The sequence below is a fragment of the Hypomesus transpacificus genome, chromosome 10, assembly GCF_021917145.1.
Source record: "Hypomesus transpacificus isolate Combined female chromosome 10, fHypTra1, whole genome shotgun sequence".
NCBI lineage: Eukaryota > Metazoa > Chordata > Actinopteri > Osmeriformes > Osmeridae > Hypomesus > Hypomesus transpacificus.
The window spans coordinates 3,039,924-3,066,393 of NC_061069.1; the positions used below are offsets into that span (position 1 = coordinate 3,039,924).

The window sequence follows — 26,470 nt, forward strand, 5'->3', positions numbered from 1 at the left end:
GTTAATACTTGGTATAACTGAACAAATACATTATTTAATTAAAAAGTAATCATGAAGTCATTTCATGTGGTCAATTATGGTTTGTGAAAAGCCTCAAAAGAAGAATTTCCACTGACCGCCACAACCGTAACTAATCACTGGATACCTTATTTGTTCAGTATCTTCCACTTTGGTTTAGATGAAGTCAGAGTCATGAGGTATTTACAAAATATTTTATTTGAGAGTTTTGGAAATTCTATGTACTTGTTTCTATAAATACATTATGCAATGTATTTTTGCTCCTTTTTTTTATAATGATAAAAATTAACAAAAGAGTAACATTATAAATATAACAATTTAATAATGATCTATTTAAGGCATCTACACATATTTGAGATAATCCACATACCAAAATACATTTTTTAACAAGGATGTCTATAAAATATATTATCCATGGCAGGTCTATTTCACCAAATGAATTAAGTTTTGTTTTCCTTTTTTAGCAATGTCACAGTGCAAACATCATATGAATGTAAAAGCAAGTAATGCAATGTAAAGGCTAACTGCTAAAAGGATGTCAATACTGTGCTTTGAACAGTTGGTTCCTGGGCTGCACAGCCTTCCTCTGACTCTCATACATGTTGAAATAAGAGGTTAAGAGGTCGTCCATTTTGTAACCCTGAAAGAAAAACAAGAAACAAACAAGTGGATGACAGTGTGTCTTGATTTAAACATCATGCTGGTTAATGTGAAGATTCTTGTTGAGGGTGAACTACGAGGACGATTGGCCAGCCACTCACCAGTGAAGTCTCACAGAGAATCGTGCTTCCTCTCACCAGGTTACCGACCGTCATGTGGAAGAAGGTGTTGCCGCTGGACCAGTTGGTTATGCGGTTGAAAGGATATAAGACCAGCAACTCCTGAGATTTACACAAAGAAAAACATCTGGTCACATCATGTTGGAACTAACTAGGGAATCATGTAGTTGATTTATCAGCTAAGGGAAATGAAACTGCACCTTGGTTTGGGGGTTTATGAAGTTGACACCTTGCTTGCTGATAGCTATCACCACAATGCTGGGGTAACTTGGCTCGGATGTTTGCTGTGAAGCAAGACAATGAGTTATCAGATGGAACGTCCTTCGGAATGAAAGACAGACATATCACATTGGATCTTCTGTAACTGAATGACATGACCTAGCTGTCTCTTAGTGTGGCCTCACCCACCTTCACTTCGAAGAAAACACAACCAAAGGTTGGCCAGCTGGAGATGATTCGAAGGAAGGCCAGTCTAGCCTCGTCCATGGTGATCCCAGCCTGCTTGTTATAGGACGAGACGATGTGCTGCAGGGACAACAGGACAGAAAGCTGGGTTCAGGATGAGAACCGGGAGCAAGAAGAGGCTTCACCTAGCTACTCCGGAACACTTTTGGGATGGTCAAAGTACTGAACCTTCTTCCACTCCTCGGGGGACATGGACTTCAGCTGGTCAGCTGGAACCAGCTCCTTCAGCATCCTGGGGATCATCACAAACTGAGACTTGTCTATGTCCACTTTGATCCTGAACAGCAGCCCAGCCAGGCTGATCATATCCTCCTTGGTGCACTTGTGGTAGCCTCGCAGGTACTTGGGCAACTCCTGAGGGCAGGAGAGACAACAGTGTGAATGTGGTGGGAGCTTCCCGGGTTTGTGACTCCTGACTTTTTAAGATGTATGATTTTCTGAGGTGAATCTTTGAAAGACAAGCTGTTGCTCATAGACCTAGGTAAGGCTAGCCAGGAACGTGGGACTCACCTGTGGGAAGTGGAAGTTGAGGTCGGCTATCAGGTCCCTTCCTGGGATGACGTTGAACCATAGTTTCCTCATGAAGATGACTAGATAAGGTGCTGTGGCTGGAGTTCCTGTCAATCCATGTAAATGCAAAACCATGACACATGAAACCATGATGGTGGGGGAGTTGTTATTGAATTACTGACTATCTATTTGGTCATTGTACATTACCCTCTTTGGATTTCTTTGTTTTCTTTGGTTGCTCGGTGGTTGGTCTCAAACTGTCAAAGAAGTACTGTTGCTCGGTCAAGCCCACAACCTAAATTCACCAAAAAGTAAACCGAAACATACATTAAAATACCTAACCAGGACAAATGTTATACAATAGCATATATTTAAGGACACAGTACTTTGTCAAGGTTTTCATTTCCCCCACCTTGTTTGTTGTTTTCATGAAGAGACCGTAACCGTCTGAAGAGCTCAGCCTCAGATGGCTGGCGATGGTTCGACAGAGGTCTCGAATCCTTGTGGTTGACTCCACTTCAAACAGCTAAATGTTTACAGATGGGTTACGTCGACGCTTTAACACCTTTACCCTGGAACTCTTATGTTGTAAGAAGGTTGATAAAAAGGTGGTTGTTTTAAGGCAAACTTTACCTCGGCTGATTCATTGGGGAAGTGCACTTTATGGAAGATCTGGCTGCTGTTCTGCCGGATGGCGTCAACCTCCACCTGATGTGGGGGTAGCTTCCTGGGCTCCATCCTACAACAAAGACAGTCCGATCTCAAACATAGCTTTGTCATTCCTGAAATCTGCGTTTGTTTTTGCCAAAGGAAGATACAGTTATCCACAGCAATTTAAGAGAACACAATGGAGCCCAGGCTGGTTGGTAGCCAGTTGACATTGAATGTACGCTCTTCTGAAGCATATTATTCCAGGGTCCACAGTGGTGTTCTCACCTGAGCATGGCCTGCAGTCTCTGCAGACATTCTGCAGCCAGGGGTTCTCTCGGGCGGGACTCCAGGAACAGCTGGGTGTGTTTCAGCAGGGTCTGGCTGGGGGGGAACAGACCTGTACACAGCCAGATTAGCTGCCAGCCGTAGTCTGTACTCAACCTATGAGAGGAGGGAGGAGAGAGAGTACCATATGAGAGAGAGAGAGACAGCGAGAAAGAGAGAGAAGGAGAGAGAGAGAGACAGAGAGAGAGAGAGAGAGAGAGAGAGACAGAGAAAGAGAGAGAGACAGCAGACTTCATCACTTGGGACCCTTCACACCCCCTTCACCACTCCTGTTAGCTCACATCAGCTAGTCATTATAGGAATACCTTTGGCCAAAAAGAGAATGTACAAAAACCCTTTCATTCCCACGGCGACATTCATATCAAACAAGGCCACATAGACTGTCAATACTTTTTAATACACCTCTGCACACCTGCTCTGAGTTATTTATGGACTGTTTGCATTTTTATGTAATTTGATTTGTCGTTCTATGAGCCTTTCCTATATTGACGTTCTGGAAATTTGAATTTCAAAGAAGAACAGCCATAACACAGTACCTGCTGCTGTTGTTGGTCATCTGCCTCATGATCTGACAGTAGATCTCATCTTGAAGTTCCACATATTGTGTGGCCGGCCCAAAGATCTGGTCGGTGAGCTCGACAGCGCTGCGTACGTGTTTGCTGGGGTAGTCTCCCATGTACTTCAGGATAGGTGAGCTTGTCGTTAAGGACAACAGTAAAACAGTTGCTACTGTACATTGTTGAGTACATGCTCTATAATAAGAAGACAGTAAAAACATAAGCTGTTCTGTCAATGAAGGATATCGATGAAGGCTGTGCAGGCCATGTGACTGAGGTCGGAGTTGCCTTCCAGGCTCCTCAGCAGAGGCTGTTTGAGGGGCTCTCTGGAGACGGCCCACAACTTCTCCTTCCTTCTGACCTGACCTGACCGACCCACCTCCTTACCTGGCTGCCTGGAAAACATCCACACAAGTTGCATAAGAACTGTGTTTGATGGTTGGGATGAACGCATTAGGGTTGGAAAGAAGGGCGTCTCGATGACAAGATGGCAGTTCTAACTACCTGAAGTACTCGAAGGAGAATTCCTTCAGTGAGATGGGCGCCACTGCCTCTTCTCGCTCCAGAACGTTCTTAGTCTTCTTCTGGTCTTGATTTAGATGTAACCGATTCTGGGGATTCAGTTAAGAAGAAGCACTTTGTCAGAAACCTCACCAGAGGGCGGTATTGCTCTGTCAAAGTCCACAAGTCGGGAACAGTGGCGTGCCAGTCTGCCTACCAGGGTGTCCTCGTTGGGCTTGGTGAGAGTTGGCAGCACCTGGATGGCATTGGTGGCGATAGCCCCGGTGTTGGCCGTGCCCTCATTGGTGGCCTTGATCCAGCCGTGCTCAGGGGAGTACTCCCCATCCTTCACTATGACCAGCAGGTCCCCTCGCTTGCAGCTCAGGAAGGTGGGGTCGTCTGCCAATGAAGAGGAACCCCGTGAGAATGGACTGTCATTAGACTCCTACAAGCCTGAGCGTGGCGTATGATCTTAGGTTGATTCACATCACCCCGATAGCATGAGCAAAAGCAACTTGCAGGTGTGCGAGGTGAGGTCAGAGGGGTCATACCCGGTCTGTTGATATCCTGCAGGGCTACTGCGTACACCGAGCGCTCCTTTAGACCCTCCAGGTACATCTGGATCAGCTCAGCCATCTCCCCCGCCAGGGCACAGCTCAGGAGATAGAGCCCCTGCATTGTCTCCAGACTCAAACACTGACTTCCAGTCATACTGTCACTGGGGATCACACAGTGCAGTGGGTTTATTGTTGTACTGACAGTATACTGAGTATAGTTGTGTACAGGTGGCTTTTTGGAGGGTATAGCTCGGTGGTTTGAGCATATTGAGAGGTCTCAGGTTCCCCCCTGTAATGTATGGCACTTTGGGTAAAAGTGTCCGCTAAATAAATACATAATAAGAATAAAAATGGGTGGGTGGCAAAGGTTGAACCAAACGGCCGTATGTACCTTGTTATGTTGGCAGCAGTCACTTCAGGGTAGGTCAGCTCTAAGAGCTGCTTGTTTTTGTCGTCCTGGAATGAGATTCCCTTCCAGTTGATGGCCACGATAAAGCTGCTCTTGGGTAATGATGGTCCTGTGATTGAACAGAGAGCCAAGAACCCAATCCAGGTACAATCAGACAATCCAGAACAAAGACTTGTTGGAACCTGACATCTAGCCAGGGAGCATGCGATGGGAAAATGTGTCCAAACTTTTGGAGCAAAAACCCTGGTAGACTCACCTGAGATCATCGTGACTTCATAGAACTTTGAGAAGTAGATAGGCCACTTCTGACGGGCGCTGTCAACCACGTCCGCCATAGCTCTCTCTTTGCTCTCCTTTCCCTTCACATATGAACCCTGTCAAAGAGATTGAAGTATTTGTCATATACACAGTATAACAAAGGTAATTCTGGGCAATGACATTCGACAAGGCAAGGTAACATCCAAGTACAATGCATAAAAATATCAAAATGCAAATATGGGCAAAAAACGCCAAACAACAAAAAACAGCACCAGCCAAACATTTAGCCAAAGTACAAATGTAAACAAAACACAACAACAACACTAGCAGTGGAGATTCCACCGGCAGCAGGACACCACATGTTGCATGAGGAGCCAGGGTCCGTGCAACCGTCCTATAATCATCCTCAAATTGAATCGTCCTCTCATAGTTGGCAGAGGACGACATCAGTGTGCTAGATGGGCGAGGGTGGTACCTGTAAGTGTGCAGCGTTAATCATCTGAATCCACTTGGTCTGAGACTTGGTTTCTATCAGGGTGATAGGGATGCAGTCCTCCACCACCGTTCTGGCATTCTGAATGCTGTTTTCAGACCCAAATTGTGCGTAGTAGTGCATTACAGCCAGCTGGACAAAATCATCTTCCTGAAGGTCAAAAAAACAGATGTCATATCCTGTAGGAGCAGGATGCAACGACATGGTGCTCTGCTATGGTCCGACACACCGTCCCTCCCCACAGCAGGGTTACTGACCTTCTCAGACCTGTACTTTTTCGACTTGAGGCCCCTGATGACCTGTCGGTAGATGATGTCGGTGCTGACGAGGTCCCACGTGCTGTCGTGCCAGGGCGTGAACAGCTCCTTCTGGAAGAACAACTTCCACAGGGTCGGCTGGCCCTCGTCGCCCTTCCTCCTCACTTCGTGCTCGCACTGAGAGATGGCGTCCATCACGTGCCTCCCGTCGCTGCCCAGGGACCACAGCTGGGGACCGCCACGGGAAAACAGAAAGACGTCACACTCAGTCATGTGCCACTCCAGTCCCCAGAGCCGGTCTGGGTGAACTTACATGAGCTCAGGAAAGTGTTAAAGTGACAGCTAGGTGGCATCCGATCTCCTTCACCTTGTCATAGATGTCGATGTAGATGGAGAACCCATAGGTGTCTTTCAGGTTGATCTTCTTGGCTACTTGCTGACACAGCTCTGCAGACGTGCAGGCCGAGTCCACAGTCAGGCTGACGGTGGAGCCGTCCATCAGGGACACAGACATGGGAACGGCCTGCTTGGTTTTGGCTGCCTTTTCACAGGAAGACAAACACATTTTCACAAATGCTTTTCACAAGTGGCAAATAGCCTGCGGTATGCCGTATGAAGGACTGCGCCTGATTTCAATACGGCTTTCCGGATTTGGCCCTTTTCCAGTGGGTCTCACCTGTAGCTCGATATAGCAGGTAGGTTCTTTTCTCTCCCCATTGGCCACGACGCGTCGCAGGCGTTCCGCGCAGTACGGCCCGTAGCTCTTGTGCCCACAGCGGATGAACGCCTCCAGATACTGCACCGTAGACCAGAATAGACAGTCAATGATTAACGAGGACAAATAAACGACCAGATTACAAGAAAAGACAGTGATGATGTGTGTGTCGTTTCAGGGCCGCGTAAACGTTGTCTAAATAGTTGTCTTGGCAAAGGAATACAACCAGCTTTAGTTCCCTGTTGTACACAGGTGAGGGTGGTACCTTCAATAGGCGGTCGGTAGGGGGGAAGACTCCCAGACAGAGGGACATCAGGATCCAGCCTCGAATACAGCTACGCTGGTTCTTGTTTTTAACCAGCTGCTTGCAGATCTGACTGTAGATCTCATCCCTGCCAAGGACAGAATAGACTCAACCCTCATTGGCTGGCAGTAGATTCATCGTTTTTTTTAAATCACCAATCACCAATCACCACTGATTGTTGTTTCAGTACAGCAGGAATGTTGAGGACTTCTTGTTACCTGATATTTGGTCTGGAAATGGCGTAGCCAACGATTACGTGCAGTTGCTCCAAGGATGACATTGGTCGATCTAGAGTGGGTCCTTCACCAACTAGAATGTCGCTTCCATCCACCTCTATTTCTGACTGGTAAGGAGACAGATACACAATTTGCATGTGAACACAGGAAGGGTATAGCCCAGTGGAGGATCCTTTGACTGCAGATCAAGAGGTTTCAAGTTCCGCCTGTAAGTCGATGTGTGTGCACCCTGGGGGACACCATGTCCAGCTGCTTTAGATGTTTTCCATTCAAATGAATGGGTCATTATCAGGCTTCTGTAGTGCTTGATGACAACCTATTCATTTGAATCAGGTGTTTTGGAAACACAGTGCCAAAGGAAGCCGTTACATGAACACTAATGATGAATATTGTCTTGGATTTGATGTGGAAGAAACGCCTCACCTCTTCAACAATGGTGGACTGTTTTCTGTTCAATAGGGTTGCTTCGGATTTCCTCCTGTTCTTTCTCAGTACTTTCTGTTGGGACAAAAAGAGTATCTCGCTAGCAGAACGCAGGTTTGCTTGATGAAAAAAAGTGAAACGAGAAAGTCCTTAAAGAAATGGTTTATATAGATCAACTCGTCAGTACCTGGTCCAGTCCCACCAAGTTGCTGAGCCTCCTTCCCTGCCTTAGTGAATACTGAGGGAAGGGGCTGGTCACGGTGCTGAGGCGCTCCTCGGTGAGTTTTTTAGGCTCCGGGAGGTCGCCCATGAACCTCAAGATGATCCACCACACCGTGAGACAGGCCTGGGGGATAGAGGGAGTGGGTGGAAGGGATGGAGGGGAAATAGAAGGGGACGTTTGGTCAGGAAAATCAAACGGGGAGGGAATACATCAAGATACAGGGTGGGATGTGAATGGAGAGAAGGGAGAGAAGACGGATGACCATGCTGCGCTCACCAGGGCATCTCCCTCGTCCTCGTGGTGGAGCAGGGGCTGCCGGAGCCTCTGGGTGATGTGGCTGTTGCTGGCTGAACCCTGGAAGTGCATGGCACTGAACTTGAAGAAGGAATATTCGTCATCGTCATTGTCGTCTGCTTTGTCATCCGAATCGTAGTCCTCCACAGGCAGTTTCTGAGGGCCAGGGTCGGGCGCTGGGTCCAGCTCTGGGGCCTCCGCGATGGTCACAAAGGGCACTGTCTTCTCCGGCTTGGTCTCCTTCTTCTCTGGCTTGATCTCCTTCTTGTCCTTGTCCTCCTCTTTTTTCTCCTCCTTCTAAAGGAGAAAGAAAGAAAGAAAGAAAGAAAGAAAGAAAGAAAGAAAGAAAGAAAGAAAGAAAGAAAGAAAAAGAAAGAAAAAGGGATAGAAAGAGAAGTGAGACTTAAACAATTATCAATGCATCCTGCATCTTTTCCGCGGTGGTTCTGGGCTCACCTCAGTCACGTCGGCCTGGGTAACAACCATGGGTAGGAACTCGAACATGTTGTCCACGATATCCTGTTCATCCATAGGCTCAGGGCTGCTAGATGCCTGCTGGGATTGGCTGAGAACCTCCTCAAGCCTTCTCTGCAGCTCCAGGGCTTCCTGCTCCTGAGCCTGGCGCTCCTGGGCGGAGAGGAAGGCCTGACAAACAACACAGAACACATCTTACTGCTGATGCACATACAGACACACTTGGCTTGTTCATATCCGTTCTTTCGGAAGAACGTCTCGTAGTCTAAATTCTCCAAACTGACGTCGGTCCGGATCTTGTTGGCCCTCTTCCTGGCTAGCATGCCTCTGGCGTGGGCCTGCAGGAGCGTCACAGCTTGCCGCTGGCGTTTGAAGCTCTTCTTGGCCAGGTAGCCTCGCACCCCAGCCTGCATGGAGACAGCAGCCTCCTGCTTCTTCTGGAACTCCAACTGGGTCTTCCGGCTGCGGATCCTGGATATCAGGCGCTCAAAGCCATGTAGAATCTGAACCCAAAGTGAGAAGACCGGAGAGGAAGAGCCGATAAGCGAAAGGAACCCCAACTCACAGTGTGACGGGTCTAATCATTGCTTCAACAAGGACTTGTGTGTTGTGAATTCTTTGAAAATGAATATTTTAACATGAATTTAAAAATAAAAATTTATTGGGAGTCCAAAGTGACGTATGTTACCTTGCGGAAGATTTTCCGCACTCTGTAAGCTCTCCAGTACGTCTGTACAACCAGAGCTGCTCTTCTCTTGTTCACAAAACTCTTTCTACAAGAAGAGTCGACACACATAGGATTCATTCCTACTCCAACATCTACTATACATTCATACATGCATACACTTTGATGACAGCTAGATTCAGCTAACCTCATTTTGTCAGTGTTTCCACTACCCCTGTCCCCTACCTGTCCCTGTGGCCCAACATGACCCTCTGGATGATGAGGGCCTTCCTGTTGAACTCTCGCGCTCTCTCCTGCTCCAGGAAAGAGTCGTGGGCATCCTGTGGAGAAACAGGAGAGAGGTTTATTAAAAGGCTGCCCACCTGACATATGCACATGTTGCTGACTCATGCAACATTGACGATGACTCAACATTCAATATTTTGAGTTTGGATTTGTGTTTGAGATTGAGGATACAAACTTAGTTTCTTAGGAGTATGTGACTGTTGAGGATGTTCTAGACAGGTAGGATTAGAAACACTGCACCTTTAGGAAGATTTTGGTCCTGCCAATCCTCCATCCATCATCTCCAGTGATGACAGCCCTGCAGATGGCATCACAGCAGGCTGCCACAGTCTCCTAAGGGACAGAGGAAGGAAGGAACAGGGACTGGTTACCACCAAGAATACCACAACATACAGTCAAATAGCGATGGTTATGGCGGGAATTGTAGAGATGATGTTCATCGTCATCATTTCACCATCATTTGTCACAGTGTGTGTTTAAGTTGGGCCACGCGTCTCACAGTTTTGGGGTCACAGACAGCGGTGTTCAGGAGCACCCTGTAGCGCTGCAGGAAGTCCTTGAAGGAGTGGCGGATGGGAAATCCCAATTTGCGGATCCTGATGGTGTCCATCATGCCAGAGTACCGCAGCTGGCGCATGCACAGCTCCCGGTCAAAGCTCTGAGGCACACAGAGTCGCTGGTCAACTTGAGCCAGCAGTGCTGTGATGGCACTGGCGGTTCAATTCAGCCCTAGTAATAATACGGCAACCACGCTAAGAGCATTTAGCCGAGCGTGCGTATTCCCAGTGTTTCCTTACCTCTGATTGTTTGTCGTTGTTGGGTTTGAAGCAGCGGATGAAGAAGGGCTGGCAGACGGACAGGGCCTTCATGAGGGCGTCGAGGGACAGGCGGAACTTGCCGCTCAGCGTGGTCACTTGTTTCCTGCCGTCGCTCTGGGCCTGCAGGGGCAGATGAGAGACAGACCACGGTTAGGGGACCAAAGCAGGACCAATAACTGAACTGATCAGCAACCGCCCACTGAAAGATTGACAAGCATCACTCATTTATGAATGGACTCCTTGGAGAGTTGACATGGCACATTGTGACATTCAGTCGTGACATTCCTTACCCTCAGAGAGCTCTTGGGAGTTAGGACGACCTTGTGGTTGTTGGAGCACTTGGCTCCGTTTGTATTGAGCTCAGTCTCATAGATCATTCGAAGGAGCTTGTTGGTGGATGTGTTTATGAGCTTGATGATGTCAGAGCTGACAGCATCTCTGTTCTTTTCCAAGAAGCCTTCAGAATCAGAATCAGAATGGGTTTTAATCGCCATGAAAATTTGCATAGACAAGGAATTTACTTTGGCAGGAAGGTGCATACATATACATATAGGAATCTTAAACATTTTAATATGAGGTCTAACTATACTAAGGAAATAACTATACAGGGAGATAACAGCCCAGCAAACTGGTTATGCTGGCTCAGCTCCTATTTAACAGGTCTATACTGGATCACACTGTGTGAGTTACACACTCACTCAGGCATTGCCTGAAATGTGACAATCCATGTTATTGATCTAGTTGAGGAACGTGAATCCTGATGTTTCCTGGGTACCTTTGGAGTTGTAGTAAACGACCCCAGCAAAATGGCTGATCCCAAACTCTACATCATGAGCACTTTTGGAGGAGAGGTAGACGTTGCTTTTCCCATGGACTGTGTTCATCTTGCTCAGCATGGTAGCATCCGTCCCCTGTGAACAAACAAACACTCAGAGCTATCAACGACCTGACCCACACAGATATGGAGAAACCTGGCACATGATTATAGATGATTACCGTACCTTTGGAAAGTGGCTCTCCTCGTCGATCAGGGAGAGTAAATTAAGAGATTTCCCTGCCAGCAGGTCCAGAGTGTGCTGGTTGTCAGTGAAGGAGATGTTCTTCCAGACAATGTCCTCCTTAAAATACTCTTCCTGCTCTTCTTTGAACAAGTGACTCACAAAGAATTGCTGCAGCTGCTCATTGGCAAAGTTAATGCACAACTGCTCAAAGCTGGCAAGAAAGAGAATTAAGTGAGACAGGAAAGGGGTTAGTTGACATATTGGGCTTAGCTATTTGCAAGAAATTGAGAGAAACAGTTGAATTGCAAACCTGTTTGAGTTAAAATTCTCAAAGCCAAATATATCCAGTAGGCCAATGGATTGGCGGACATATTTAGGACCGTTGGTCGGGATCTTGTGGATAGTATCGTTGATTTTCCCAACAATCCATATGAACAGCTTGCCATAAATCGCCTACAGAAATAATGACATACTTTTTGAACATCACTTGGTACAAGGATTCTTTTCCTCGCTTTACACACTGATGGTCAATTCTGAGCCCTGTTACCTTGACGAAGGCATCCCTGCAATCAGAGGCCTGTTCAGAGCTGAGGGATTTGGACACCCGTTCCCTATTGGTCAAGAAAGAGCGATGGGTCAGACTCACTCCCAGAGCTGTACTCTGCACCTGGAGAGAAAATACAGGGAACAGACACACAGTATCAACACACTGTAAGCAACATTTACAGTTGCACTATAGCGTTGACATGACAAATGCCAACCTCTAGTAATTTGGCTGCGATGGTAAAGTTGTCTGACATCCTTATATCACTGCTTTCCATGTTGTTCAAGTAGGTGGCTGGTTAGAGAAAAAAAGGGCACAAGTCTTATTCAAACATCTCCCTTCGACATGATACTCGATGAAACGTGGCGTCATCTCATTCATTATTCCCACGCAAGCCACAGGGCCAATCAGAGAGAGAGCCACCTTCGAAGTTAACGTTGCCCAGGTGGAGGAGGGCAGCCAGGAGCTTGAGGACCTCCCAACACTGGCTCTCTGTGAAGGTGAGGATCTTCATCGCAGAGCGCATACGGGCATAGTCTTTGGCGTCGTCACGCCCCTCACAAACAATACAGTCACCCTGCAGAAGAGGTATCAAAGGTTACTATCATCGTCGTAGAGATCATAGGGTTTGTGATTGGGCTGTCTTCAGGTCAAAGCTTGTGGGATGGTCATTTATGGTGTTTGGTGAGTAGTTGATTAAATACCTTTGTGAGGAAATTGAAATCTGTGGCCTTGCCTAAAGACAGTGTCTTCTTCGGCTCTGCTGACATCCCAGCCAACATGCAGTAAAATATGTGATAGTTTCGCTCTTGCGAAGCCTGAAGAAGTTGACAATCAGAGCTACAAATGTTCAGCCATTCCAGTAAAAAACACATTTTCTACTTCCTGAACCACACGCTTACAGGATATTGTTTACAAAGCTGAGCAATTATTTGCATAAAGTAATATGCCTAATGATTGTCTAATGATCTAAACTGTAGGATATTTAATAACAATAAAGACTGAGGCACTAATATCTACCTGATGGCAGACACGAGACTTCTCCAGCAGGTACTGCTCCATGCGGGCTCCTTCAATCACCCCGTCTTTGTTGAAGAAGATCTCAACGTACTTCCCAAAGCGGCTTGAGTTGTCATTGCGAATTGTTTTGGCATTTCCAAATGCTGAGGAAACCAAACATATTGCTCAGACTATTGGCTTTTTACACTAAGACATGTGTGGAAGACTTAAATCGTCAGTACCTTCCAATATGGGGTTGGCCTCCAGTATTTGCTGCTCGATCCATGAGTGCTGTCCACTCACTGCAGCCAGGAACTGGAGCATCAGCTTGGTGCTCTCTGTCTTCCCCGCCCCTGACTCCCCACTGAGAGAGAGAGACAAGGAGAAAAAGAGAGGGAACAAGAGAGAAAGCGAGAGAAAAAGAGACAAGAAGAGACCCGTGTTTACCTGCGTAACCTTGAGACATCCACCCTCCGAGACTATGAACAAATGAAACTCTTCGGGCTGCTTTGGGGCCTACCTGACGATGCAGCACTGGTCGCGTTTGTAGCGGCGCATGTTGAAGTAGCAGGTGTCGGCGATGGCGAACACGTGGGGGGGCAGCTCGCCAAGCCTGCGGCCGTGGTACAGCCTCACCTGGTCAGCAGTGTACAGCGGCAGCTCCTGATACGGGTTCACCGCCACCAGAACCGAGCCTGTGTAGGTCTACCCAAAACGGATCAAAGATAACAAATACTACATAAACTAACAAAGAAAACCAATTCTTCCCATGTACATTTGATGTATGGGTACATTTTTGTCAATGACATGATCTTGTACATGGTACAGTTAAACTCTAGTGTACCCCTGTGATGTAACACACTGTCCAAAGCCCATGTAAAATATGTTCAATGTAAGTACAAGTATTGTTTCTAGGGAAGTAAAGCGATCCTCACAGTGGAGATTTGAGTGGATAAGTGGACTCACGTAGATGATGCCCTGCTTGTGGCGGACCATCAGGTTCCTGAGGAGGCCGGCCTCGTTGAGGTCCCCCAGACGGATCATGTCCTCCACCCCCTCCACGGACGTGGGGTGCATGACCCTGACGACGGCCTCCCCACCCTTGGACAGTCTGTGCTCCTGGAGGAACAGAGAAACACTGACATGACACATGGTTCAGCATCACAAACCAGACTGAGGGATCATACGGAAGAGAACACCGTCTTGGGAGTCGTATAATCAAACCGTGATCACCTTTCCCTCATCGTCGACTAGCACCTGTTGGCCAGTTTTGGTCACCTTGACCCTGGCTCCGATGGTCACCCCGATACTGGACTCCAGCCAGACCCACTCTCCCTTAGAAGAAGAAGAACTGACGGTCAGGGTCAAGGTCAATCGGTCAGTCAACGGGAAACTTGATTTGAAGTAAACTTCATACTAATTGTTTAACAAATTCTTTCCTTATTGCTGTCAGAAGTATATTTAACTTCCTGGTGAAGAATAGTATTCAGACAATGATAAACATAGCTGAAAACATTTCAATCTGGTTAATGAATAAAGACATGATAAGGATATTATGAATCCTACCTTTTTCAGCATTGCCAAATTTCAATTCTCCTATTCGTTGGTCATGCAACTTGAGAACAGGTATTAGGTAACAAATGAATATGTCACTGTGTGAACAATGAAACTTGTAGTCACAATGTAGTCAAACTGGTACATAACATCTTATTCCTAAGATCATTCCTCATCTACCAACAAACCCATTCCCCATATTACCGGTATAAACAAAGGCATCAACATTCAAGGAAACAGTTGGAGAGCTTATTTTACCTTCTAAATTATTTGCTGACGTCCTTCATTGAAACCTCCGTTCCTGAGATGTAGTGGGCTCTTGAAAACTCACTTGAACAGTAGGCTCCAACCAGGAAACAGATCAAACTTTAGACACATATTTTTTATGGCACTTTGACTTTGATCTGTCGAACTTTCCCATCTCCAGCGACCAGTAGCAGAGCCCCTCCCTGTCCATATCTGTTACTGGATCGTTCCATGATATTTTGTGTCAGGGCGTCTTCTCTTACAATAATATTTGTGAAACGTCCAATACTGTAAGGTTACATATTTGGTCAGGGGAAATTAGCTACCACTGTGTGTGGAATCCCTCAAAGATAAGGAGACATTGGCAAGTCAACATTTTGAACTGTGCCACAAAATACGACAAAAAAACTATGTTTTTGTTAATCATTTTTGATTATTGTGTCTTAACTTCAGATACTGAAATACATGTGAGGTGAGTCAAAAGTTATGTCATGAGTAAAGCTCTGTTATAAAACGATGGGCCTGGCCTTTGGACCCAAGGATTGAAATCAGTTTTCCAATTACATAATCCAGTAATAAAGCTGTAAATACAGATACAGTTTGGGATCTTATTACTGAGATGGGTCCACTGTCTACGTCACGACACCAACATAATGTCAAACCCGAGAATTCCTTCGTGTCTAGAATAGTGAGTTTCCAGGGACAACATACTTTGGAGTGTATAAAGGGCACGCAGTGTAAATGATAAGCTGCTGTTTAGCTGTTTGATGAGAGATTCCCGATATACGACAAGCGTGTGGTGGTTTGTGGTTTGTTCCGATAAGGGGATTGTAAATGAATTTTAATTTCCGAGATATTGTGCAGGGAAACAATGTCCGACGTCCAATAACGTGTAGGAACAACAGGGGAATACATTCTACCTAATACTATAAACCTTAATGAAATAATAAACTGACTTTAGCTGGATTTGTTATTATTATTAATTTTCCAGTATTCCAGTGTGTTCACCATGTGTAATCAAAGGCCTGTATTTAAACCATGGGCTGATATAGTTCCCAGTGACATGGCCCTTTGTCATTAACAAGAAGTGATTACAATCATCATCATCACTATTCAGCTGATCAACAGGCGACATGATGGAGCCAGACTGGGTGGATTACACATGGGAGGGACCACGACATGTACAGTCACCCATATCTTGCAATAGTTCCTTGAATGACTTCTAGCATGACTATGACCATCGGGCTGTCATGGCAGCGTTGTCCAATCTAGTGGGAGGAAGTGACCAGTTGATTCTAATCTAACCTCTCAAATGATCACGGCTGGGCCTCGTGTATAGAGCAGGTCTGGGGAGTGTCTGGTACAGGCAGCCTTCCTTCTACCTGCTATCAGCCAGCAAATATTCTTTAAAAGGGTGTGGCTGCTGAGGAAGAGGCCAGCAAAGTCGTATCAACTTAACTCCACATACACACAACTCATCCCAGCAAGATGTTTTTATGGTTTGAATGAATCCTTGCTATAATAAATGCGACTGTGGTGATAAGGTTTGTTTTTTTGTTTGGTCATGGTTACACATATCGCTGTCATATAGCCTTCCTTGTTGCCTAACCTATGTAAAACATCCAAGTATTATCCAAATCACAATTTCAAAGTGCATCATTAAGTATAAATGATCGACTTTGAAAGTTTAAGAGTGTAAATCTGTGTGGAATTGTGCAGAAGCCACATACGTGCTTTATTGTTTTATATTAGATACAAAGAGTGGGCTTTTTAAGTAACTGTTGGAAACCCGGAGAAATTCAGTGAAGCAGGTTATTTTATTTGGTTCCAAAAGGGACAGGCACATTAAGAACTCACAAATGAATGTTTCAATCTGGGGGGGGAGCTGTTACATCACATTGAGATCCATGTTTCCAGTTGGACAGAAATAACATGTCAACTCCAACACACACACCACAGCTTTCCTCCGTCCCTATTGGAAACCTCTAGAACCAGTGTCCTCGATACAGTAGAACTGCCATGTACAGACCTTTAAAGCACACTACTTACAGCACACAACACAAACACAATACGGTGCCTTAAATGAGAACATTGGCTGTTTGCCCTCAGTCTTGCCCCTATCAACGTTGCAAAACCCCATATCCCTGAAACAAAGCTATTTCTCCTAAATTAGGTTCTAGTTGTTACAACAACAACAACAACAAAATAATTCTACATCAACTAGTCATTTGCTAAAATAATATCCATTGGTTGTGCGGATATAGCGGCCAGGTCTTTAGTTAAACAGAGAGTTAAAAGATCACCCACGTTGTGAAACTGTGATTAGGATATAGTAGCGTGTCTAGCTCCTATAGTCTGTGTACAGAGCACATATTGGGCAGTAAACAAGCACATGAAAAGGTAAGGCAAGCAAAAACACAAAAACAAAGGCACGCTTTAAACTGTGGAATCTCTGGATTTGAGGGTATACTATACGTTGTCAATACTGTGCAATAACTATCGGTAACTTCGATGAATGGTCTTTGACAGATGTTTGTGTAAACCTACCACTGGCATCTATAGTTGAACGTGTGATTTTAACAAACAGATATCAAGGTAAAGAGTAGCACACATGGTTTCTATCTAGGACAGGTCACTTTGACACCACAATTGAGGAGACTTAAGAGTGTATTGCTTTGAGTTAAGATGAAGGTCTAAAGTTGACAGGCAGTCCACAAAAGCATAAACAACCACAAGCAATTTACAAATCAATGTAAACGCATTTTTAAAATGCATAAAATAATGCCTCACAATTAAAATCACAGGAGCATTGTCTGGCATTGTTCAGGTCATTACGTTACTGCTAAAACAACAACATACAACTACATCGTACAGTCACACGGCCGGCTTCTACCTAGATTCAACGGATGTCTCGAGTCTGTTACAGAACACTGAACTGACATACGTATCACTAAGCTCAGCTATCTAAATATACATGGTGGTAGTTACTGCTTTTGCTTCATATGCAACATTTATCTGTCAGGGAGGAGTTTGTGATATGGTTAGGATGACGTAAACAAGCATGTAATTAATCATATAATGAAAGGACTAGGTATTGTTTTGTTTTTTTACATTCATACCAATTTAGTAAAAAATTGTGGCCTGTTGTTCCGTACTTCACATCCTAAAATAAAATAAAAATCACTTTCAATAGAGATTTTCTTCTCCAAGTGAAATTTAGGCCAGAATTCAGTCTGGGAAAACCAGCCTTGAGGGTTAAACTGAAAATAGTTTAAGATTTTAATCATCACACATACACTGTGTATCTATTATCTAAGAAAAATGACCTCATAAAAGGTCTTGACTGCAAAATGAATGTCTGAATTCATGGCATAGTTGTGGCTCTGAATTAGAGTGAAATCAACCCACCGCAGCCGGCCCCTGGAGTTGTACTGCCTGTAGGCACTTGGCTGCTCAGAGGAACTTAAGACCACAAGCTAGGCCAATGAAAGAAACATCTTAGCTTTGCTAATCCGTAAAAATAAAAGAATGTGCAAATTCCACTAAAGGTCTAAAAATAGGCTCTGTGTGTGTGTGTGTGTGTGTGTGTGTGTGTGTACATGCGCTTCAGGGCCCATGTAGACATTCATGATCCATTCCTTGTGGGCCTCTTGAGCACGGCGCTGTACTTCATGGGCCCGTCGGTCACCAGCTGAACGTCCACCAGGCTGAAGATGGCGATCTCCTGAGGGGGCACACGGGGACACAGAGGACTCATGAAACACACTGCTGGTGCTGCCTGGTGAGGAGGTCCACAGGCTAGTGATGCCAGCCCCCTCACCGTGACGCCAGCCCCATCACCGTGACGCCAGCCCCATCACCGTGACGCCAGCCCCATCACCATGACGCCAAAACAACCCCCCTTTTTTATGTTTGGAATGTAAAATTGTATGATCATTATTTTTATGTATTTTAAGTTTTGATACTTGTAATGTATGTTTTAAATGTTAGATATTGGTATTGTAATGTATGTTTCAAATGTTTGTTGTTAGTATGTAAGTCTTATATGTGGACCCCACTGAAAGTAGCTCTGTCTTAGGGTAGAGCTAATGGGGATCCTTCTAAATAAAACAAAACAAACCCCAAATGTTTTAAACACATAAATAAGGGGAATCAAACACATCCAGGAAGTCCATGGAGGATGACAGTCGAGGGCACAGCTCCCTCTGGAGTCTTACCTGCCGTACGGGGGCCTTGTCCTGGTCCTCCGGGGCCCACACCAGGGTCATCTCAGCCCGTTTGCCCACCTTGTTGAAGTGGAACTTCTCCAGGCCCTCCATAGCCTGCAGGGGCGAAACCAATGAAACTCCCGATCTGAAACTTGCTGCACGACAATCTCTCATTCCTCGAGAACGTGTCCCGACTCGCCGGCTTTTTATGGCAGCCAGACATGTCCAGACATTGCCCGGTAGGCGTGGTGGATTACGAGGTTGTGGAACATTCCCTCACCTTGCAGTAGATGCGTTTCTGCACCCCGTAGCGCAGCACCAGCACGTCGAAGGCCTGGTCCAGTACACCCATCACCATGGCCTCAGAGTCAAGAGGGCCGCTCTCCTGGATGGGGGGGGGGGGGGAGAGAGAGAGAGAGGGAGAGACAGAGGGAGACCGAGACGGAGAGGGAGAGAGAGAGAGAGGGGGAAAGAGAGAGAGAGACAGAGAGAGAGAGGAAGGGAGGGAGGGGAGAGAGTTCATCACACCTCCGTCAACACCATCACATCCTGTCTGCCCTGAGCATCGCCCTAAAGCTCTAATGGAGATGTAGATATTTCTGACCACAGAACGCATTTTGATATTTTTGCTGAAACCGTAGGGAGCCCTCAAACCGTCAAGACTTGCTCGCTTCTGACTTGACACAATCTGTCGTGGGGCTGAGGGCCTGGTTACCTTGACGAAGACCCCGAAGAAGAGCTCAGAGCTGAGCTCCTGTATTCTCTTGGAGGCTGTCTTCCTGTCGTTACAGTGGGATGCCTGCTTGTTCACCTCCTCCCCTGTCAGCTCCAACTGGGGCCCGCAACCTTCAAAACACACACACGCGAGGGATGAAGTACACAACCCAAAACATACATTTTGGACCAATGACTTACGCACAGAGAACTGGCCATCGATGATATCTTAAACGAACACAAAGCTTGCTGGCTTGGCTTTTACCCTGAACAACTACAAGGACCAGAGGAGCAGTAGGCGTGACAACATCGGCGGCACTCAAATCTTCCGGCCTCTGAACAATTCATGCGCCCACACCTGGGGGGACAGGGACCGTGAGGCACGCATTGTCCTCTCCTACGGTGCTACTCTGCAGCAGGCTGAACACTCGGACTGCCCCACAATGGAGCCCGACACGCTGTCCTCAATGTACCCCTGGAGCACAACTCAACCTTTGTATCCCTCTCACACCCTTCTCTGTCTCTGTGCGTCTGTCGCCTGGCGAGGTTCACCCACCAAGCGACGCGGCCAGCAGGCGGTGGACCACGACGTCAGCGTAGCGTCTGATGGGGGAGGTGAAGTGCGTGTAGAAGGGCACGTTGAGGGCGTAGTGCTTGAACAGGGGCTCCTCCTTCAGAACGCCTGTACAGAAGTACACAGCCATCTGAGGGGGTGGGGGTGGGGGGGGCAGAAACAGACAGAAAAACAGCAGGTCAAAACAGAAGGTCGGAAACAGAAGGTCGTATCGAAACTAGAACAGGGTTATGATGGCAGTGTGGAGAGGTCAGGGGTCGAGGTCTCTCTCGGTTCACCTGCATGGGTCTGGAGCACATGTGGGTGATGACCTCCTTCCTGGCCACCGTGTACTCATCATCTCCCAGGGTGGAATGCAGACTTTTCTGTGGGGTGCAAACCAGGAAAAGGGTTACGCAACACTGAAAGAACTATGGTCATAACGTGGTTCCAAAAACGCTTTATAGTCAGAGACAGATTAGATAGATACAGATTGAATCAACTTGATCGTCCACTCACGTGGAGAGCTCCGGCCGAGGAGAAGTCGATACTGAGGCCTATCTGGTCGCAGAACTCCTGCAGGTCGTCCACCATCTTGCTCTGTGGTGGAGGGTGGCGTCGCAGCAAGGCCTTCTGGGGGAAGGAGCGGTAGATGTGGTGGGCGGTGGCCATGTTGGCCAGCAGCATGAACTCCTCCACCAACCTGGGAAACGAAGAAGAAGAAAAAATATATATATATAAAAGAGGGGAAAAACCAAAAGGGATGAAACTAAACTGTTTGCTTGATGGACAAAGAGCTTTCCAGCACCCCTAATTGTGTTTTAGCAACTCGGGTGTTTTGGTCAAATTAGCCTGCTTGGTGTTGTGGATACTCTAAGAGGTAGAGACGTCAGGCTGATAGAGGCTGGCGGAGACTCACTTGTTGCTGTCTCTGTACTGGTAGACGTAACATCCCTGAGGCATGCCCGTCTCTCTGTCTAGAGTGAAAGACAGCTTCAGCTGGAAAAACAAAAACAGAAAAACATCTCAGCTTCAATTCATTGGCGTTACACCAGGAAGCAGAATGAGATCCAGGTTATTAGAAGAAGCAGAAACGTTTCTCTGTTAACCCGCACGACACGCGCGCATGCAGTCAGAGTCCTGTGGCTCAGAGGCGGCGGGCCCCCTACGTCCGTGTTCTCCACTGACCTGGTCCAGCCGCAGGGCGCCCCCCTCGAAGCGCTGGGCGCGGAGCCGCTTGGCGATGGCGTGCAGGTTGAGCACGGCCTGGTGGATCTCGTCCACGGGGTGGTCGGGAGCGACGGGTGGAAGCTCGTCGGGAGAGAACAGCTTGTCCGGCGCCTCGATCATGCTCTGGGCGTGGTCGTAGCTTAGCTTGACGCAGGAGCGGATCACCGTGCGGCCGAACCACTCGCTCAGGATCTAGAGGAGGGGGGAGGGGGGGGGGAGGTGAGTCGTCGTGTGACGTGTGCTGGCGTATCCGCGTGCTGTAGGGGTGTCGGAGTGCAGGTTCCGGTACCTTCCCCTCAGGGGTGATCTTCCAGATGACAGAGAAGGTGAGCCGGTCAGTTAGAGGGTTCAAGCTGCACAGCTCCTCACACAGCAGCCTGGGCAGCATGGGGATGACCTGAGAGAAGACCCATTCAATGGCTAACTTTATTGACCTGTCACAGGCATTGGTTATGGGTTTTTTTTACTACCAGAAAAAATAAATTAGGGGATAGAAGTGGAGGAAGACCTTCTGGACCAGGTAAACACTGGTGGCTCTTCGGCCGGCGATGAAATCCAGAGCGTTGCCCTCTTCTACAAAATAACTCACATCTGCGATGTGAACACCCAGCTCGAAATTACCTGTAGGGGGGGGGGGAATCAGGAAATGGAAATGTCATTTTGTGAAACAAACCCCATCATGTTAACACTGGCAGCTTGTGTGGCGGTGACGCACCATCTGGGAGAGGTCTGCAGGACAGGGCGTCATCCAGGTCCCTGGCGGTCGCAGGGTCGATGGTGAAAATGCACTCCTTCCTGAACAGGGAACAACAGCTCAGTATGAGGGTGTCGGCCGGGAACAGGGTGTGTCAGATTGGCCTCTCTAGCTGTTCCCCTGGAGCTTTTACGTCAAGGACAGGGCTTCACTGTGTAAGTTCAGCCAAAACTGTTCTGGTTTGACCTCGATTTATAAATATAGTTGAATATGCCTATGTTGAGAGTGTGTGTAGGTAGGTTGAGTGAGAGAATGAATGAGTGAGTGAGTAACGCGTGTATGTGTGTTGAGTGAGTGAGTGTGTGTGAGTGTGTGTGTGTGTCGAGTCAGTGAGTGTGTGTGTTGAGTGAGTGAGTGAGTGAGTGAGTGAGTGTGTGTGTGTGTGTGTGTGTGTGTGTGTACGTGTGTGTGTCGAGTCAGTGAGTGTGTGTGTCGAGTGAGTGAGTGAGTGAGTGTGTGTGTGTGTGTGTGTGTACGTGTGTGTGTTGAGTCAGTGAGTGTGTGTGTTGAGTGAGTGTGTGTGTGTGTGTGTGTGTACGTCTGTGTGTTGAGTCAGTGAGTGTGTGAGTGTGTTGAGTGAGTGAGTATGTGTGTGTGTGTGTGTGTTGACTCAGTGAGTGAGTGTGTGTGTTGAGTGAGTGAGTGAGTGAGTGTGTGTGTTGACTCAGTGAGTGAGTGTGTGTGTTGAGTGAGTGAGTGAGTGAGTGAGTGAGTGAGTGTGTGTGTGTACGTGTGTGTGTCGAGTCAGTGAGTGAGTGTGTTGAGTGAGTGTGTGTGTACGTCCGTGTGTTGAGTCCGCGTGTGTGTGTTGACTCAGTGAGTGTGTGTGTGTGTTGAGTGAGTGAGCCCTTCTCACCGCAGGTCTTTCCTCCTGCGCAGCTCCTCAGGGGGGATGGCCCACGGCAGGGTCTGAGGCAGGCAGCCCAGGACCTCGTGGGAGAACTCTGAGAAGTCCACGTCGTACTCTGTCAGGATGCCCTCGGTCTCTGGCTCGATCTCCCCCGCCTGGCCCAACGTCTTAGCCAGGCGGCTGAGGGACATTCATCCACACACACACAGCATTTAAGACACTGGTCTGAAAACCTCATCTGCTCAGACAAACCACTACCGAGTGAACATGAGAACTTAGCGATAAGCGGGATATGGTGGTCCTGAATTTCCTGTACCGAGTGTAGATCTGGACCTACCCTTCGGCAAAGTTGCTGTCATCTGGCCAGTGGGTGATGCGGCAGATGAACAGGATGTTGGCGTAGTCCCCAGGGCGGGAACCAAAGTCATGGGGACAGTCTGCCAGGGGGACATTTATACGAGGTACGCGGTGGTCCACAGGGGCGAACATGGCGAAGGGTTTGTCTGGGAGGAACTTGAGGAAGCCTGTCGCTGCCCTCGAGTGCTTTTGTTCAACTATGTACACCACCTGGAAGATAAGACGTGACATGGAAATCAATTCGACGAGGAGAGTTTTCTGCTCGCTATCTAGAATGACACCTATTTTGAGGGTCGCAAACACTTGTTCTCAAGAAATAGTGTACCTTGGCAGTCCTTTGAAGTATCTCTCCAGTGGAATTAGGCTTGGAGGGCACATCTTGGTTCACACCTTCTCCCCCTGGAGATCATAATGGCAAAAAAAAATCATGACTACTCTGGATAAAACGTCGGATCCTTCTCTGTCCAGAACATCCAAGCTTTCTCGTGCGAAGAGAAGCCCTGTACCTTTAGCATTGAGGCTGACGTTCTCAACCCTTTTAACCATCTCCTCTTGGTCACTGTACTGGTCCTCTATGATGACATCGGGGCTGGGAGGGGTTTTCTTCCCTGGTCTTTGGGTCTTCCCAGCTGAGGCCTCTGGCTCGCTGGCGCCCTCACAGTCAGTGTCCGACCTCACCACCTGTGCAGTCAAAGGATGATCAACGTGGTTATTTAGGGCAACTACTGTGGACAGACTGAAGGCAGGAGCTGAAGGGAGTTCACCTTCCATTGCTCTCGGGGGAGCAGCTGCACCACCACCACATCCCCGTTCAAGCACCTGTTCCTGGCCACGATTCCATCCAGGAAGATGTCTCGCGGGCTGTCCTGTGAGGACAAATGCATCTCATTGTAGCAGTTGCATGATGTATTACCAACTGATCAAAATAACGTAGGAAAAAAAATTGCACTGAAAACTAAGTAAGACACTTTGTTTTGTCAATAGGGTCTCCTCACTGGTGATGGGATGAAAGCTTCGTGGTACTTCTTAGGGTTGATTCTTATTGGTCCCTGGAAGGAAAAAGGGATGTAAGTGAATGTTCTTTGTCACATAAACACATTGGCCAGCAAGTGTCACAGGGGGTAGGCATGTCACCCATCAGTATTGCTTTCCCCCAATTCTGCCCACCCCAGGGTTCAAACGCAACAACGACCTCTAGAAAACACAGTGTTCCAACCATCTACGCCACCAAAAAGCTAGCTCTTTGACGGCGCGGGTGGGCAAGCATTCATAATGAGGATTAGTGAGTTTGACCAATCCCAAGTCGGTTACACAAGCACATGATGTTCCAGTGCCCGTAGACGGAGCCTGTGAGAGCGTTACCTGGATGAGCTCTCCCCTCTTCAGAGCATGGGAGACATCCTCAGCAGACATGTAGGGTTCAAACACCTGCTTCTTACCACCTCTTCCTCCCCTGTTCTTCTTACCCTTATCAGCCAGGGAATTGGAATTTGGGGCTGAAAATAAGGATCATTATCAAGACATTATTAAGGTAATGTGTACAGCATTGTCATCAGTAAGCAGCACATATTAACAAAGAAATGGCTTGTTTTTATATACACATATTGATAGCTTAGCAATTCGGTAAGCACAAATGAGGAACAGTGTTCAGTTTACCTTGTGGTTGCATGTTATTTGGTTTATGTGGGGACTTTGTCATTTCTGGATTCATATCTGAATGGAAGAGCCCATCTCTTTCCTCGTCCATATTGTTCTTTGGCACATTCTTCTTCTTAGATTTCTTCTTCTCATGCTCTTTCCCACTTGAGCCGGCTTGGCGGCCAACCCTGTCTCTTGCATCATTGCTACCCTGGTTACTAGTGGGCTCTTTAAATGGTTGGTCTTTGTTCCTCCTCTGCTGATGCTGGGAGTTTCTGTGTTTGACGGAACCAATCTCCTCGCCAGACTCTACGTCTCCATCTTGACTGGTGGCGGTGTCCCTCCTCTCCCCACGCCAAAACCCATCAGAGACCCCTTCCTTTCTCTCAGAGTCCTGCCTGGCACCCCGGCTGTTAACCTTGTCCATGTACAGAGACAGGGAGCTCTCTTCCCCCTTACCTTTCCAGGAAGAAGGGGAAAAGTCAGAGGAGTCTGAATATTCTATTTGAGCCTGGTCGCTTTTTCGCTGTGGTATGTCTTGTCTGTCACTGTGGGTCTTGATTGGGGTGGTTGGCACATTCTCTTCCCCTTGAAACTGTGACTGCTGTGCATACTGTTCCAGGTAAGATCTAAATTTGCTGCTGCGGTGCTGGCTGAGAAGGCGGGCATAGCCATCTTTCTGACGAGGCGTGGTGTTTTGGGTCTGGCCACGTTTGGTATCCCGAGCCCGGTTGGGTCCTTTGGTTTGACGAGGTGTGTCCATTTGGTTATCTTGTTGAACCTGGAAACGCGAGTGAGGCCAAATCAATAACACATAGTTGGTTTGTACTAGCTCAAAATCAACTTGAGCTAGACACATACGTTAGCTAACCAAACAACAATCAATAACTTCAACCCATCTTGAACATGTGTCTGACTTGACAGATAATTAGACATATCACACCATTCAAATACATTCCCTTTCTTGCTATCAAGTCAGCTAGTTAGCTAACGTAGCTAGTGCTAACCATGGAGTGGCATTTTATCACCGTTTTATAGCTAGTCTAGCTCTAGCTACGTTAATCCTGCTACTATTCAACTGTCCTTTAAATTCGATGATGTATTACCTGATATGTTGTAAGCTTGTTCAGTAGAAGCTAGCTTAATAGATTTGCTAAACGCTGGCTAGCTTGATAAGTAATTAGCTAAATAGGAGAGCTAGCTAGCTAACCCTAAACCAGTCTCTGTCTCAGTGACTTGACCGTCACTAGTCTGTGTAGACTTCTAGCTGGCCAGCTACTGTAGGTCTGTTCGTTTGGTTGTCCGTTATACAGTCAGGCTGAAGTTGCATAAACTAAAACAGCTTAAAAAGTCGTTTTAACATGATACATGTTAATAAAATGCGATGTTATTGCACCACTCAACCAACGAGTAAATCTCGTATAGTTAAAATACGTCTTCAAAAAGGAAATGTTCTGTTAAGTGCAGTAATCCAGTCGACCGCGCGACAGCCCGTAGAACGTAAACGAGTATGCGAAACAAAACGTTCCTGAAAAGGAAGTTGACATAGTTAGTAAGAAATGTGA

The 26,470-nt window shown here is 47.1% G+C and overlaps 2 protein-coding genes across 2 annotated transcripts; both read right to left on the reverse strand.

The window, feature by feature from the left end:
* Nucleotides 1–236: 236 nt before the first annotated feature.
* On the reverse strand, nucleotides 237–14,745 carry myo7bb (myosin VIIBb). Its single transcript, XM_047026927.1, has 48 exons — nucleotides 14,614–14,745; nucleotides 14,368–14,416; nucleotides 14,035–14,136; nucleotides 13,768–13,920; nucleotides 13,322–13,506; nucleotides 13,044–13,165; nucleotides 12,823–12,965; nucleotides 12,507–12,620; nucleotides 12,226–12,379; nucleotides 12,020–12,096; nucleotides 11,806–11,925; nucleotides 11,569–11,711; nucleotides 11,259–11,469; nucleotides 11,033–11,168; nucleotides 10,548–10,714; nucleotides 10,237–10,377; nucleotides 9,939–10,097; nucleotides 9,680–9,772; nucleotides 9,380–9,474; nucleotides 9,158–9,242; nucleotides 8,754–8,972; nucleotides 8,452–8,640; nucleotides 7,978–8,292; nucleotides 7,666–7,824; nucleotides 7,479–7,553; nucleotides 7,038–7,162; nucleotides 6,781–6,907; nucleotides 6,477–6,596; nucleotides 6,168–6,341; nucleotides 5,801–6,028; nucleotides 5,526–5,693; nucleotides 5,049–5,166; nucleotides 4,775–4,901; nucleotides 4,378–4,544; nucleotides 4,044–4,225; nucleotides 3,830–3,936; nucleotides 3,572–3,720; nucleotides 3,305–3,458; nucleotides 2,709–2,864; nucleotides 2,406–2,511; nucleotides 2,185–2,298; nucleotides 1,980–2,067; nucleotides 1,773–1,879; nucleotides 1,431–1,616; nucleotides 1,206–1,322; nucleotides 998–1,081; nucleotides 780–899; nucleotides 237–658 (listed from the first exon to the last, which is right to left on the reverse strand). The coding sequence occupies exons 2-48, from the start codon at nucleotides 14,377–14,379 to the stop codon at nucleotides 557–559; spliced, it is 6,495 nt and encodes a 2,164-aa protein (XP_046882883.1). The 5' UTR covers nucleotides 14,380–14,416; nucleotides 14,614–14,745; the 3' UTR covers nucleotides 237–556.
* A 1,662-nt stretch (nucleotides 14,746–16,407) lies between these two features.
* Nucleotides 16,408–26,396, reverse strand: dis3l2 (DIS3 like 3'-5' exoribonuclease 2). Its single transcript, XM_047026945.1, has 21 exons — nucleotides 26,012–26,396; nucleotides 24,924–25,686; nucleotides 24,630–24,763; nucleotides 24,263–24,316; nucleotides 24,032–24,133; nucleotides 23,774–23,948; nucleotides 23,593–23,666; nucleotides 23,248–23,477; nucleotides 22,917–23,090; nucleotides 22,022–22,101; nucleotides 21,815–21,927; nucleotides 21,596–21,703; nucleotides 21,265–21,498; nucleotides 20,996–21,075; nucleotides 20,596–20,779; nucleotides 20,376–20,462; nucleotides 20,080–20,227; nucleotides 19,525–19,655; nucleotides 19,090–19,194; nucleotides 18,819–18,923; nucleotides 16,408–18,325 (listed from the first exon to the last, which is right to left on the reverse strand). Exons 2-21 carry the CDS (start codon nucleotides 25,666–25,668, stop codon nucleotides 18,227–18,229), a joined length of 3,162 nt encoding a protein of 1,053 aa, XP_046882901.1. The 5' UTR covers nucleotides 25,669–25,686; nucleotides 26,012–26,396; the 3' UTR covers nucleotides 16,408–18,226.
* Between the last annotated feature and the right edge of the window lie 74 nt (nucleotides 26,397–26,470).

Coding starts and splice junctions, on each gene's coding strand:
- myo7bb (XM_047026927.1), bottom strand. Junction 8,973..9,157: donor TGCGGAAAATCTTCCGCAAG/GTAACATACGTC, acceptor CTTTGGGTTCAG/ATTCTACATGGCTTTGAGCG. Junction 1,323..1,430: donor CCCCCGAGGAGTGGAAGAAG/GTTCAGTACTTT, acceptor TTGTCCCTGCAG/CACATCGTCTCGTCCTATAA.
- dis3l2 (XM_047026945.1), bottom strand. CDS start 25,668: ATGGACACACCTCGTCAAACCAAAGGACCCAACCGGGCTCGGGATACC. Junction 21,704..21,814: donor GTGTTTACCTGGTCCAGAAG/GTCTTCCTCCAC, acceptor GTCTTCTCTCAG/GTCATCCCCATGCTGCCCAG. Junction 18,326..18,818: donor ACAAGGCCCCCGTACGGCAG/GTAAGACTCCAG, acceptor GTGCCCCCTCAG/GAGATCGCCATCTTCAGCCT.